The 14,268-nt window shown below is 43.1% G+C and overlaps 1 protein-coding gene across 5 annotated transcripts in view; it reads right to left on the bottom strand.

Annotated features, from left to right (window-relative positions):
• The window catches only part of CAPRIN1 (cell cycle associated protein 1), an 88,076-nt gene that overhangs the window by 49,251 nt on the left and 24,557 nt on the right, over positions 1 to 14,268 (bottom strand). For all 5 annotated transcript variants that reach the window (XM_073347912.1, XM_073347915.1, XM_073347916.1 and 2 more), the window contains exons 3-4: positions 13,984 to 14,046; positions 9,502 to 9,588 (exon numbers count right to left, since the gene is read on the bottom strand). In XM_073347912.1, the coding sequence (XP_073204013.1) occupies positions 9,502 to 9,588; positions 13,984 to 14,046 (150 nt within the window). The remainder of the gene's footprint in view (positions 1 to 9,501; positions 9,589 to 13,983; positions 14,047 to 14,268) is intronic.

Genomic DNA, 14,268 nt, shown 5'->3' with positions numbered 1-14,268 from the left:
GATAGAGGAGTACGCTTTCTGACCAAAAAGGTCTAGCCTTTTCTAGTGCTTATCATGCAGGGTAATTCCGGACTAGTGGTGCTTTTCCCCTTTGGTTGACCACATCCACCACCACCGCGTTTGATGCGGGGTGGGTGAATAAAAACTCAGCCGCTTTTGCTGGCACATAATACTTTTTGTCAAACCTCTTACAGGAGGGAGGGGCTGTGACAGGTGCCTGCCAGATTATTTTTGCAAGGTCCATGATGGCATCATTAATTGGCAGTGCTATCTTTGCTGTTGGGGATGCCTGGAGTATGTCCTGAGCTAGTGAAATGTCCAGAGATTCAGCTAGCCTTCTGAAGAGTCTTGAAAAGATTTGTTATCAACCCCCATAGTGGGGGGTGGTAGCATTATTGTTTCATCCGCTGACAAAGATGAGATGTGAGTGGTTGGCAGGGTGTCACCTTCAGCTGTGTCCTCAGGCTCCTCAATCTCTTCTTCTTGTGTCTCTAAGGGTGCTGGGACAGCTGGTGAAGGGGACTGTGTTGTTCTAGACCTCGGTGAGTTAGGGGGCCTGAGGCTTTGGGCCCTATACATAAGGCTCAATGTTTGTCATGGAGATCACAGATTCTGTTATTTTCCGTGACTTCCGCAGTGGCCCATGCAGCTGGCTCAGGAGTCGCCTGAGCAGCTAGGGGAGCCCCTGGGCCAGTCACGCTGGCTGTTGCTGGGGCAGTCTCGGGGCCTCCTGCAGCAGGAGTTTGGGTGTGGGGAGGGGCTCAGGGCTGGGGACTGGGCCCATGCTCACCTGGGGGGGCCCTCCCCAGAAAGGCGACAGGAACTCTCCTCCCTCAGCTCCTAGCTCCATGTGCTGCCTCCACCCACAGGCACTGCCCCCGCAGCTCCCATTGGCCACAGTTCCCAGCCAATGGGAGTTGAAGAACCAGAGCTTCGGGGCGGAGTGAAGGCAGCATATGGAACTAGGAGCTAGAGGTTGCTGCTTCCCAGGAGCCAGGTAGGGAACCTGCCCCAGCCCCGTGGCCCCCCTCCCAAGTTTTAGTAAGAGGTATATAGTTAAAGTCATGGACAGGTCACAAAGTTTCGTTTACTGCCTGTGACCTGTCCATGACTTTTACTAAAAATACCCCTGACTAAAACATAGCCTTACCTATACATTGCCCACGGATACCAGTATGGCCAGTCAGGTGGCAAGGGTATAGGAGGCGGTGTCTAGGGCTGCCCATACCAGCCCCGCATGTCTGTACAAGTTTGGTGCTGAGAGGGTCACGGTTTAGATGAGGAATGGCGAGGAGTATATATTACTTCCTCATCCTCTTCTTCCTCATCGCAGGAGAGAGGAGGGGCTGATCCACAGGGAGTGGTTACCAGCCTTGGTCCTAGTCTCACTGGGGTACCATTAGTACCAAGTAGGGGAGTTCCAGGCACGGAGGCCACTATCAGGCCTGCATGCCTCATGAATTGCTGCGGAACCGCGAGGCTCAGTGCCAGGGACAGCATCATGCACTGACCTGGAATTAGGATCGCAGCTGTTGGTGCCGACAACTTGGAGCTGTGCTGAATAGGTACAGCAGGTGGTGCCATCGTAGTGCTCAGCGCCAAGGTTTGATTTTACTGAGTGCACCTCCATTAGAGCTTGCCCGCATAGGGTCTTCAACTCCTCGGGACATCTGAGTACTGGACGTTCCTGGTGCCTCACTGTCCAGCGCTCTCGGAACCAGGCAGATTTCTCATTTGGCAATCACTTTTTTTAGGCAAGTCTCATTGTCGAGATGAGTGCAACCGCTTTTTGGTAGCCTTCCTAGGAGCAGGCTCCTTAGCAGCTGTTGAAGTAGATCCCTTGTCAGACGCTGCCACTGGCGACCGTTGGCCAGATGGTGTCCTGGACTTGGCGTCAGAGGCAGGTTTGATGGATTTCTCCATCATCAGGAGCTTCAGTTGGAGATCCCTGGCCTTCCTTGTCCAGGCAGTCAATTTTCTGCAATGTGGACACTTTGGGGTAATGTCCACTGCCTTGGCGAGAGACACACACTGAGTGTAGTAGTCAGAGACCAGTATGGAAAGTCTGCAAGTCAGGCAGCTTTTAAAGCCAGATGAGCCAGACATGCCTGAGAGCGTGCGAGTCCTTTGGAGAAAGAAGAGGGATAACCCTGTTTTTCTCTCCCCCCCCCCTTTTTTTTTATTTAAGGAAATAGTCAAGTACCCACTGGGGAGGAAGGGGTAAAGAGGAAAAGGGAAAGGTTTTTTTTCTTTAAAGAAAGAAATATATAAACTAAAATATAAAAGGCAAAGGAGTAGGGTAGATAACTACACCTAAACTAACCCTATCAGAAACACCACAAGCTATTAAGCTTACCTGAGATAAGAAAAGGCACTGCTGTCACTCCGACTCAAGCCAAAGGCGGTAGGGAAGGAAGTGTGGGACGGTTGGCTGCACACCACTATGTAACCGCTCGGAGTGGTGTGAGATAGCTACGGCGCATGCGTGGCCCGCCGGGCACTGCTACTACAAATCTCCGATTACAAGTGCAGGGTGCCAAGTCACCTAAAGTGGAACACCCAAAAGGGACACTCTGCAAAGAACCCCTACCTTCTGGTGGACATGCACCTCACATACAAGAGGAATCTTTTGACCAGCACTCAATTAGGTTTGCACTTGAGCCTTGCATGTTCTCATCATCCCTCCCCCCTAAAAGTATATAGGCAGAGCAGCCCAACTGTCTTTCAGTTCTTTCACCGAAAAACTCAGTAAATATGGACTTTGAAGGAGCTATGTAGGAAAGCAGGTATTGGGATCCATCCAGACAAAACTTCTTGAAGAGCCACAGTATACTGTAAATCTTCTTTGAGTCTCTGGATCCTACTTATGACAGCCAGACCTTTCACAGCCTTATCTAATGCCTCAAATAAATTGAGTGATTTCCCAAACAGTTCTCTTACCTAAACAAAGAATAGCTCTGGAAACAACTAGAGCATGGAGCTGTGCTTCTCCCAGGTGTGTGGTTTGGGGAAGTTGACTGTGTAAATGAAAAGAGATACCATGCTGGTGAGGAACTCAGGGTGAGGTCTCAGTAACACCTTATCCCAGTGAAAAACAGTGTAAGGGGTGTCCGTCATTAGTTCTTGAATTTTGCTAACTATCCTGGCTGAAGTGATAGCCACGAGAAAGGTGATTTTGAGACTCAGATGAAAAAAGCACTTGGATAAGGGTCTAAAAAGAGATTCCACAAGAACTACATTAAAGTCTCAGGACTGAGGAGACTCCCAAATGGGAGCAATAGGTGTGAACCAATCCTTTTAGAACTTTTGAAGCAATGGGATGAGAAAACACTCGATTTAAATGAGAGAGTCATTGTGAAATGGCAGCTAAATGGACCCTGAAAGAACTGATGATGTGGCCCGATAACCTGAGTTGGAGAATATAATCCAAAACCTTGGGAATAGAAGCTTGCAACGGGTCAAAACCTTGTTGTGAAGTTCAGATGGAAAATCTCCTCCATTATGATCTGTACACTGGTCTCACAGGGTATGTCTATACAGCAAAGAAAAACGCACAGCTGGCCTGTGCCAGCTGATTCCCGTTTGCGGGGCTTAGGCTGTGGGACTGTTTCACTGCTGTGTAGACTTCCAGACTCAGACTGAAGCCCAGAATTCTACACAACAATAAAATAGCTCTACAGCCCCAGGCCCCATGAGCCCAAGTCAGCTGGCACTGTCCAGCTGCAGATTTTTCTTTGTTGTGTAGACATACCTATAAAGAGCAGGAGACCTTCTATGGGTATCACTTGGATTTCTATGGAACAATCCATCTGCTCTGCTCAAAGAGTTCGTTGAAGAGATGGGGGATCTGGGTGGGAATTTGTCCTCGATTCCGAGATATTAAATCTGACAGATCAGGAACAAAAGTCAATGGCTGTTTGGACAGATGCAATAAGTCTGGGAGCCAATACTATCTGGCCCAATAAGGGGCTATCAATATCACTCTGGCTGCATCCTGCCTTATCCCCCTTATGACTTTGGGCATCAGGGGTATGGAAGATGACGACCTTGAGACCAAGAGATGAGAATTTACTTGTCAGAGGAGATTCTAGTCATTGTCACCAGAAGAAAGACAGTCCTCAAAAAGAAAGTAAGGAGGATAAATTGAAATGGGGGGAAGGGGGAGGGGGAAGAGGGCGCGGGGGTAGTAAAGAGTGTGATCTAGTGGACAGGGTACTAGACTCAGACTCTTGAGACAGGGGTTTTGTTCTCAGCTTTAATGACTGGACAAATCATTTCACCTTTGTGCCTCTTTTCCCCCTCTGGCGCATTGTCTGTTTAGACTAAGATCTTTGTGGCAGTGACTGTATATATCTGAACAATGCCTAGCATACTAGGCCTCACTCCTGGTTGGATATCTAGATGCTACTCTAATACTAGTCACTCACAGCAGCTGGCTTAATGCTTGTGCAAACCCATTAACAGTCTATCTGGCAGTAGAAGGTCCTAAAGCAGCAAACACAAATATGCTTTTGACAGTAGTGTCTAAATTTCTGCCTATGAAAATAAAACATTTTCTGAGATGCTGTCAGTCTTATTTTTAGAAAAGGCTGACTATATGTGATATTGGAAATATATTCTCTTCTTAATAGGAAATCAATGTTTTGACACTTCAAGGTGGACCTGGGATCGTTTCCCTCCTCACTATCTCACCCAGGAAAGAATCCCAGATCTCGAGCTTCAAAAGAGAGCTCTTCCATCTCTCTTTCTATATGACTGAGGAGACCAAAGCAGCTCAATCAAGCAACAGCTGTAGCTACAAACAGAAGAGCCATATATGAAGCTTCATAGGTATCTTTCATATAGTATTTTACCACTTGACTTCTGGCCTCTGTTGCCTCCTTTCCATTGTATAAAAATAGTATTGTCCTAGGTTAGAAGTTATACTAAGCAACGCGAGTGATATTTTGTCACTTTAATCTACAAGATATGGCACCTATTAGGTAAGCATCCTTCATCCAAGCATCTAAAGCATGTTTGAGGGTCTGAGAGAAGTAATTCTGTAACTACAATGCAGGCAACCATTAATCTCCTTTTTTCAGATCTGGCATCTCTGTGGAGATGTTTATTCCTTGAGAATCATTTCTCTAACAACTCTAAAACTTCCTTAGCACTAAACTTCTAAATTAAGAAGAACTAGACCTAATTGGGGAAGAAAAATTGAGCGAGAAGGCGGCATCTGATTTGTTACTCCAGAACTGACTGGCTCTCAGAAACCAGCTGATCAAAGAGACTGAAAAAGACAAGACAAGGCTGTCAGAAGAAGAAAGCTCTTGATTGCTGAGCTTCACATGTGAAAAGGTAGAGTCCCAATGCAAATGGGTAACTAGGAACTGGCCCAAAAAAGCCTGAATGACTCTGGCCTGGTCTACACTATAGTTAGGTTGACATAAGGCATCTTATGTCGACCTAATTATCTCAATGTCTACACTGCAGCTTTGTCCTGCCAATGTAAGTGCCCTACTACGTGGACATAACTCCACCTCCACAAGAGGTGTAGAGCTTATGTCGCTGTAGTTAGGGTGATTGTGTAGACACACACTTATATGGGTTGATAGTGCTAGTCAATTTCATAGCTCCAGAGCAATGAAACTGACAAGAAGCAGGGGCATCTAGAGGTCAGTGTCCCCTGGGCCCCTGTCCCCCACTCTTGGGGGGGGGGGGGGGGGGGGGAAGAGGACAAGAAGCCAGGACAGCTTCTCTCCTCCCCTCCCACCCCCTGAGCTGGGACCAATGGCTGTCTTGCCAATTTCTGGGCTCCATGGTGGAGCTGTGAAATTGACATGGCTGCCTGGCTCCCAGCAGGGAGAGGGTAGGGGGGGTGCACCAAGAAGCGCAAGGCAATTTTCCCCTGGTTCCGGCGGATAATTGGGAGCCCAGGAGCTTGTGGAGCAGCCTGGCTCCCAGTAAGAAGCTGCCAGTGGAGCTCTCAGCTCCCGACATTGCCCCTCTTCTGTCCATAGAAGCACTCCCGGTGAGGACATGCACCACCAACCCAAGGAGGGTAGTGTGGACATCAGTAATTACTGCGGTAGCTCTAGGTTAACGTAATATAGGTCGACTTAAGTTTTTAGTGTAGACAAGCCTTTACACTTGAATCAAATATAGGAACTTATATGTGGCATGTATTGATGCCCTTCTGGAACATCAAAAGACACCCTTCTGTGTGCAAACTCAACATGCTTCCAAGTCTTAAAGACACACAAATCTGATGTGCTTATACTGATTAAACAAAATTTTGCTGTTTTTATTTCTCTTCTCAATCACTGCTCTAGGTGCTTTATTGTGTTTAAAAATGTGCTATGCTTCAAAGTGGTTAATCCTGATGCATGTGTTAAGCTCAATTTGTCAATGCAATATACTGCTGGGGGAATTCTGCCCCACTCTACGTTCCCATAACTCATGTCCCCTGCAGATTGCTTTGCTTTACTTCACTTCCTCACAGAAAAAGGACTTTCTGACAGGGGAAGCAAGAGTGGTCACATGTCCCTCCTAAACAGCACAGGTGCTAATTTTGGGCGCCTGGAACAGCCAGCAGAGCATTAAATCTCTGCGAGAGGGCAGGGGCGCAGCTGTATTTGCCCCAGCCAGTGGCTCCTACCCTTCAGTGGGCTCAGCTGCTAGTCCCAAGTGGGCTGGGGGAGGACAGAATCTCCTCTTCCCCTGCAAAGAGCAGCTGGTGCTGTATCAGACACATCCCCTGGTTGTAGGAAATTCCACACCCCTGCCCACCTGTTTCCTGCCCTCACTGCTCCTCAACCACAGTTGGAGGGATCACTGTACGGGGAGCTGTTCCCCGATCCACCCAACCCCCATGCATCTGGACCCCCTGACTGAGCCTCATCCTTCTGCACCCAGACCCATACCAATCACCTGCCATCGAATCGCAACTCTAAGGAGCCCCCTTGAACCCAAATCCCCCACTGACCCCCACCCCTGCACCCACACCATCCTCTGCTGAGCCCCTGCACTCAACCCACCAAGCCCCGCACCACTCCAACGAGCCTCCACACACCCTAACCCCCATCCCCCCCATTCCCCCTGTACCTGGACCCCTCCCCCCACTGAGCCCTCCTGCCAAGCCCCATCCCTCCACACCCAGACCCCTCCCCCCGTTGAGGCCCAAACACTTCACCTGGATCTCCCTGCAGAGTCCCATTACCCCTGCACTCAGAACCCCCACAACTAGCCTCCATGCATCCAGATTCCCCCACACCCCACTGAACCACCCTCACCCAGATTGCCTCTCACAAAACCCTCTCAATCCACATCTAGATACCACCACACTAGGATCCTGCCTGCCCAAGCCTATTTGCCCACCCTTGGTGCAGAGGAGCAGGCCTGGCCCTTGCATTGTGTCAGAGTCGGATGCAGCCTCAACACTCCGCACCTGTGGGATGCTGACTTGGTTATCTCCCACCTCCATGAAACCAGTGGTCTGCGCTCCCCACTGCCATGCTGGAACCTCCACATTTATTTATTGACAAATAAGATTTGCAGAATTTTAAAATAGTGTGCAGAATTTTTATTTTTTTGGTGTAGAATACCTATGACTGACGAGGTTTAGTACACTTTGCTATGGTGGAGGAAGTAAGCAGAGGAAACAGAGAGGAAGTTCACAGGATTGGAAATTTCCACACATCCAATGGAATTTTCAATAAAATTAAAATGTTACGATGTATGAAAATAAGTATTAATAGTTTATTATTGTTCATTAGAAGATTATTTTAACCTATAAACACTTCAACAAAGAATCTTCACTTTAGTCATATCCAGTTAACTTTAAGACTCAAATTTTCTTTTATGGGAGCCATGTCTTATCTGACTTGACAACTTTCCTGTATTCATATGTCCTCTTGGAGTAATAGGGTTCACTCTCAGGCCTGAATTACACTACAGAGTTAGGTGGATGTAATGCAACTTACGTCGCCCTAACTCTAAGCATCTACAATACACCAGTGGTCCTACTGATGTAAGTCGCCCACAAATTGACTCAACTCCACCTCCATGAGAGGTGTAGCACTTAGGTTGATGTAGTTAGGGCAATGCAGTGTTCATGTTGGCCTCACAGCCCAAGCCATCAGCCCTGCTACTGACAGCTCTGGCTGTTGGCCCCACGACAGGAGGGCTCCAGCTATCAATGCCACCAGTAGCGTAGCTGGGGGGGGGGGAGGGGAGGGAAGGGGCAGCAACTGCTCCCCCACTGAGCACAAGTGGCACCTTGTCAGCGTCTTGGCGCCTTTTAAATTTTCCCCTGTTGGGGGAACAGAGGGAGCGATCCAAAAGAGAAAAAGGCACCACCCACTGAGGCGCTTTTACTCACCCGGCGGCGCTCCGGGTCTTTGGCGGCACCTCGGCAGCGGGACTTTCACTCGCTCGGGGTTTTCGGCAGCACCTCAGTGGCGGGATCTTCAGTGCTGCCGAAGACACCTGGAGCAAGTGAGGGCCTGCCACCGGAGCACCACTGGGTGAGTAAAAGCGCAGCAGCAGGTGGTGCCTTTTTTTTTTTTGGATCGCTCCCCTTGTTCTCTCCACCTGGCTACGCAGCTGAGTGCCACACAATGCAGTAATTACTGTGGTAGCTGTTAGTTAACCTAACTTAGGTTGACTTAATTTGTAGTTTCAGAGTAGCAGCCGTGTTAGTCTGTATTCGCAAAAAGAAAAGGAGTACCTGTGGCACCTTAGAGACTAACCAATTTATTTGAGCATAAGTTTTCGTGAGCTACAATGAATGTATCCGAAAAGCTTATGCTCAAATAAACTGGTTAGTCTCTAAGATGCCACAAGTACTCCTTTTCTTTTTAATTTATACTGTAGACAAGGCCTAATTTATCTGAGGCAGAGACTATAATTTATTATGGCCTAGCGGCCTAGCATAAGGGGCCCTGCAACATAAATATTAAAAAACACTCAGCCTTTGAACAAAAGCCTAAATATATCTGTGGCATCCCTCCTGCTTCCTTTTTAATTTGTTGGTTTATGACAATTTTACTGTTACTGAACTGGTGGGTTACTGTTGTATACCACTTATGTTATGTGTTCAGTGGATTGTGAGGCATTTCATTATTTTTGGTCATATTTTGTCAAGTGCTTTAAAGGCCTTAGAATTCAAAGGAATACATTATTTTTTTCCATGCTGTTAAGCGCTACAGAAAATCTTTTAAACAAAGACCTTTTGAGCTCAACTACTTTTAACAGGAAACCAACTTGCTATGACAATATACTGAACTGGGTCTGAAAGACTCAGAAAAGAGTAAGTCAGAAGTTTAAATGCATCCTTATTTTCAGACAAGTGTTTAACATGTTGCAATTTAAGAAGTCAAACATACAAAATATATAACATGCATTAGGTTCTTTCTAGATAAAAAGTAATTTTCAATATCACTTACTATTTGTAGAAAACAGTTTAGTTTTTTCTATTTCAACTGTTAGCCTGCCTCTGATTTTCAATCCTTTACTTACATCTTGGCTCAGAGCCATGAAACTCCTCTGCAGTTCTTTAGCAAATTCCAGGTTATTCGTGACTTCCTGGTACTTAGACACTGCATCCTTGACAAACAAAAAATTAAAGCGACACTTGTTACAAATCAAGAGATATGCACTTCCAAGTGATAACTTTCTGCATAAAGCACTGTCTTCCTCTAAAAATAAGTTGAGCATCTTTAAACAGTAATGAGGGTTTGATATTTGAGGCTTCAAATATATTGAGTAGAAGAGACATGCAAATGTTTGAAGTTTTAAGGACTTAGCTTTCTGGAATAAAGGGGCCACCGTGCATGTGCACATGCACGAGAGAGTTGTTTTAATATTTAGTTTGATTACTCTATTTTAGTCAACTAAAAATGGGTCAAGTCTCATGAAAACAAAAAGCAACTCCTAGAAAGTCATATGCAATACAAAACATTTTTAAGACTAACCCAGGTCAGACTAACCTACAATTAATGCAGCCTAGAAAAAGGGTGGAAAGCAGGATGGATAAAAATTGAGGATTTTAAAGAAAAAAGCAAAAATCTGATATTTAATTTAATACATATTTCTTTTTAGAAATAACCTTGTTTAAAATTTAATTTTAAATTACCAACTATGTTAAGGCCTACTTTTACTATAAGAAACAGTTACTTACTGTAACTGTAGTGCTTTAAGATATGATGCAGATGTGTATTCCACTTAGGTGGGTGCATGTTTAAGTGGAATACATGCCTACATCTACGTGAAGATGACTCTGGGTTCAGTTTAGTTAGCAGGTGAAGAGAATATTTTCTTCATTTGGACTACTTCATTCAAAATTGAGAAACTGGGGAGCTGAAAAAGCAGGAAAGTTTGTTTTCCTCTTCCAAATTATGAATAAAAACCAAGTGGGAGAGGAGGAGATCTACAAATTCTAAAAACCTGAAGGACATGGGGCCAGATTTTCAGAAGTTATTTAAGTACATAAGATGCAGCCATGTGACTAGTGGGATTTAGATGCTCAACCTGCTTTGCAGGGTGGATTAAAACAAAAAATTAAACTCAATTTAAAAAAAAATAATTTAAATACATTCTTCTTTTTAAAAGTAAACCTATTTAAAATGAAATCTGAAAACAGATATGTTAAGGCCTGAACTTTTATAATCTCTTAAAACATTTAAAAAATATAAATATGCTGAACCCATAAGCCTCTATCAAAAACATTAAAGGCTGCTTGTCTATTTAAAGAAAGAACCAGCAGGAAATCTTATGAGGTCAAGCTTTATAAATATGGCACAATAAGCGAGTGTAAGTAACTTGGAAGACTGTCACTTTCATGAAACATAGGAGAGCAAGAACTTCAGCTCCAGTCACTTTTAACATAGGCATATTTGAAAATTTTCTCAGGCTGACCTGAAAATCATTTTAATTCACTGATTACAGTCAATCCCTCTGTTTTATAAATCATTCAGTTGTAAAAAATGTGAAACGTTTTGATAAGATAAGTTTTATATCCAAAACATTTAAAGTTGTCTCACTTAATATACATTTTATGCACCATTTCGTGTTTAATTAAATTTCAGTTAAAATCCTAATGCAGCTTGACATGAATCATGAGCAAAGTTATCTTGTAAATAAGCAATATATCATTCACCATTTTCTAACATACTATATATATAGTATACATATATACACACACACACCCCCCCCCCCCACTTAATAGGGATCTGAAAATATTTGTATATAGTTACAGTGTACCTTTGTAGGTAGCAAAAGGATGTATCAAATCTAATGTAAAGGCTCTATTTAGACCCTCTCTTTTGAAAATAAGTACAAATGGAAAAGGAAATTAAAATTGATGTTAAATCAAGGAACTTGTGATTTAAAAATCCATCTACCCTGCTGCACAGGCACTTTTGAAACCACACACACACGCATACCCAGACCACCCCTTCCCCCACCCCCTCCATCACCTATCTGCATCTTTAGGCATTGTGATCACGATGGTGGCAATATATCCATTTACTAATAATAGTTAATACTTCCTTTGCTGAAAAATCAGTTAATTCTAAACGCAAAACATGTCTTATAAAATTTTTCTTAAATATCCAGTGCATTTAAGGTAGTTTTATTTAACTAGTGAAAATAAAATTAAAATGCTCTTTTTGTATTTTTAATGTAATTTCAATTTCCATCCAACTGCAACTTGACAAATCCTGAATAAAAATTTATCTGGCAAATAAGTGTGTCATTCACCATTTCTGATTAAATGATGAGCTATATAATTGCTTAAGTAATTGGTGGGCAGACATAACAGATCCTCTAGGTTAGCAAGTAGTACCAAATGTAGTGCAAATGTACATTTAATTGCAAATCAACATGTTTTAATGTTTATACCAGTGAGAACTTTTTCTTAATAACTAAATAAAAATGCAAAACATTTGTTTGCTAATTTAAATAATGATTAAGATTATTTTTAAAGCAATACATCCTGGTAGACAATTTCCTTCCCAAGCGATTTTAAATATTTGCTCACATCTTACATTTATATTCCATCATCCCCTCCACCAAAACCAGGCCAGACTCCTGCAAAACTCTGAAGTTCTACACACAAGTTTGGGGAAGGATACAGCAGACAGCTGAAATCCCTGTTGGGGTAGTTAATGGTGGTGCATTCTTCATGAATTATGGTTTTGCTAGCAGAGATGTCTCTCTCTCAAGGTGTAAGAATAGAGGGTATGTATAATTGGTTCCTTTAATTTTTCCACTCCCTTGCTTTTTAAATTCTTTTAGGCTTATTACATAGAGCTAGCTTAATAACAAGGCAGTGTTTGTGTAATTAGGTTCCCAGGTGGTTTGTTTTAAAGATAAGTGATTTTGAAGATCACCGCCACTCAAGTGACTCAGAAGCAAAACCCTGAAAACTAAACCTGGATATTCAGTGAAGTAATGGCACCATTCACAGATAGGATCTTTACAAATGTACTCATTCCAATATTAAATAGCATGCTCTTCATGAAATTCTCTCATTTCCTCAAAAGCTCCACTCCTGATTATGAACAGCAACAGAGCTAGCTGAACATTTATGAACAAAAAGCATTACTAGCTGAAAGATTTTTCCCCAAAAGTGAAAATGTTCATTTTTTTTTAAAATAGAAAATATTTGAAGTACCCCAAAAAATTTAGCCTCTACAGTTTAGTCTTTGGTTATCTTCATATTCAGTCATTGTCTTTTGTCAAGTAACCAATGTGGTCCACAAGGTGGTTAGCTTGTGTGGCCCAAGCGATCAAGTGGCCCAGTCAACTGGCTAACCCATTTTTTCAAACTGCTCTACTTAGCACTTTCATGAACAGGATTTTTGACAACCCAAAAAGATATTTAGGCTTTAACTACACTATGCACCTTTTAGCGACACAGCTGTGCCGCTACACTTGTGCCACTAAAAAGCTCACCGTTTAGCTGCCGTTTGTCAGTAGGAGAGCGCTTTTCGTCAGTAACATTTCTGTCGTGACAGGGGGAGAGGGAGTTAAACACCCCTGAACAACAAAAGTTTTGCTGACCAAGTTCCAGTGTAGACAAAACCTTAGATGACAATCCTGTTTTAGGAGATTGTTCTGCTAGGTCAGCAGCTCTGGTTCAGATCTAGGTCTTCATCAAAGCAGCAGCAGCTGTTATGCTGAAGACCTGTTCTTTAACAAAGTTCCCCTTCTTTTGTAAAAGATTTTCTAATGCAACAAATCCTCCTCAAGTAGCTAACTCCATGTATCAGGTTAGCCCTCAGTTCCGACCCAGAGAACATTAATGGGGCATATAAGAAAGATGGTATTCTTCTCCTCTCTTAAATCATACCAGGCAGCTTTCACATATTACAAAAACTGAGATCAAATGTAAATCATATTTTCCCTCACTCAGCTATAGCACATAAATTAACATTGACCATAACTTAATCCTTATTTCATCTTGTTAATTAACCAATTTATATTAGCCAAGAGAGAGATCTAAATGATCACTACGCACAAATTGTACAGTTTGTATGTTTTAAGATAGAAGGGTCCAAAAAATTATGGCACTAAAAATGTGAATTTGGGGAGCCAACTTTTAACTGATAGATTTTCTTGAAACTCCCCCAAAAATTCAAGTCTGATTTTGAGATTACGTGCTGAACTTTCGGTCATTACACTGTTTTCCTATAAAAGAGGCTGAACTCTTGCTTTCGGTGTGAAACTGAACATAATCTTAATTATAGCACCACCACAGATAAACAACAGTACCACTGAAATTTAAGTCAGTTTTCACCACAGTACACTAACAATTGTGAACCTAAACAAACAAAAATACCAGCACACAAACATATCCTTGTAGCTTTTCAATCTATCATCAGTATAGCTGAAGCCAGATCTACTCAGATATTTTTAAATTTGAGTTCATATTTAAAAAAAAAAAAATCAAGCACTGACAGCCTGCTAGAAGAGATTTATGGAAGTTTCGATTTTTACCAGTTGATCTTGATTAAGGCGCTCTCCCTTGTTCATTCGATCCTGGTAATCATCGAGTTTGCCCTAGGGGGAAAAATAAATGCTTTTATGTTTTGGGTACTACAAGTCATGAAGAGTTAACCACAACAGAAGTGAGTTATGTTACGGTTCCTCCCATGTTTGTCACAATACCTATTTTATATGAAATTACACTGTAACACAAGGCGCAAACGGACATGATTATGAGCTTTGTATGTAAATACCTGCACTCATTTTACATTTAAAAATACACTTTTACACGGAGGA

This window comes from Lepidochelys kempii, chromosome 6, assembly GCF_965140265.1.
Source record: "Lepidochelys kempii isolate rLepKem1 chromosome 6, rLepKem1.hap2, whole genome shotgun sequence".
Taxonomy (NCBI): Eukaryota; Metazoa; Chordata; order Testudines; family Cheloniidae; genus Lepidochelys; species Lepidochelys kempii.
Note: the sequence above shows the minus strand (reverse complement) of the source record. Positions and strands in the feature narration are given on the sequence as shown.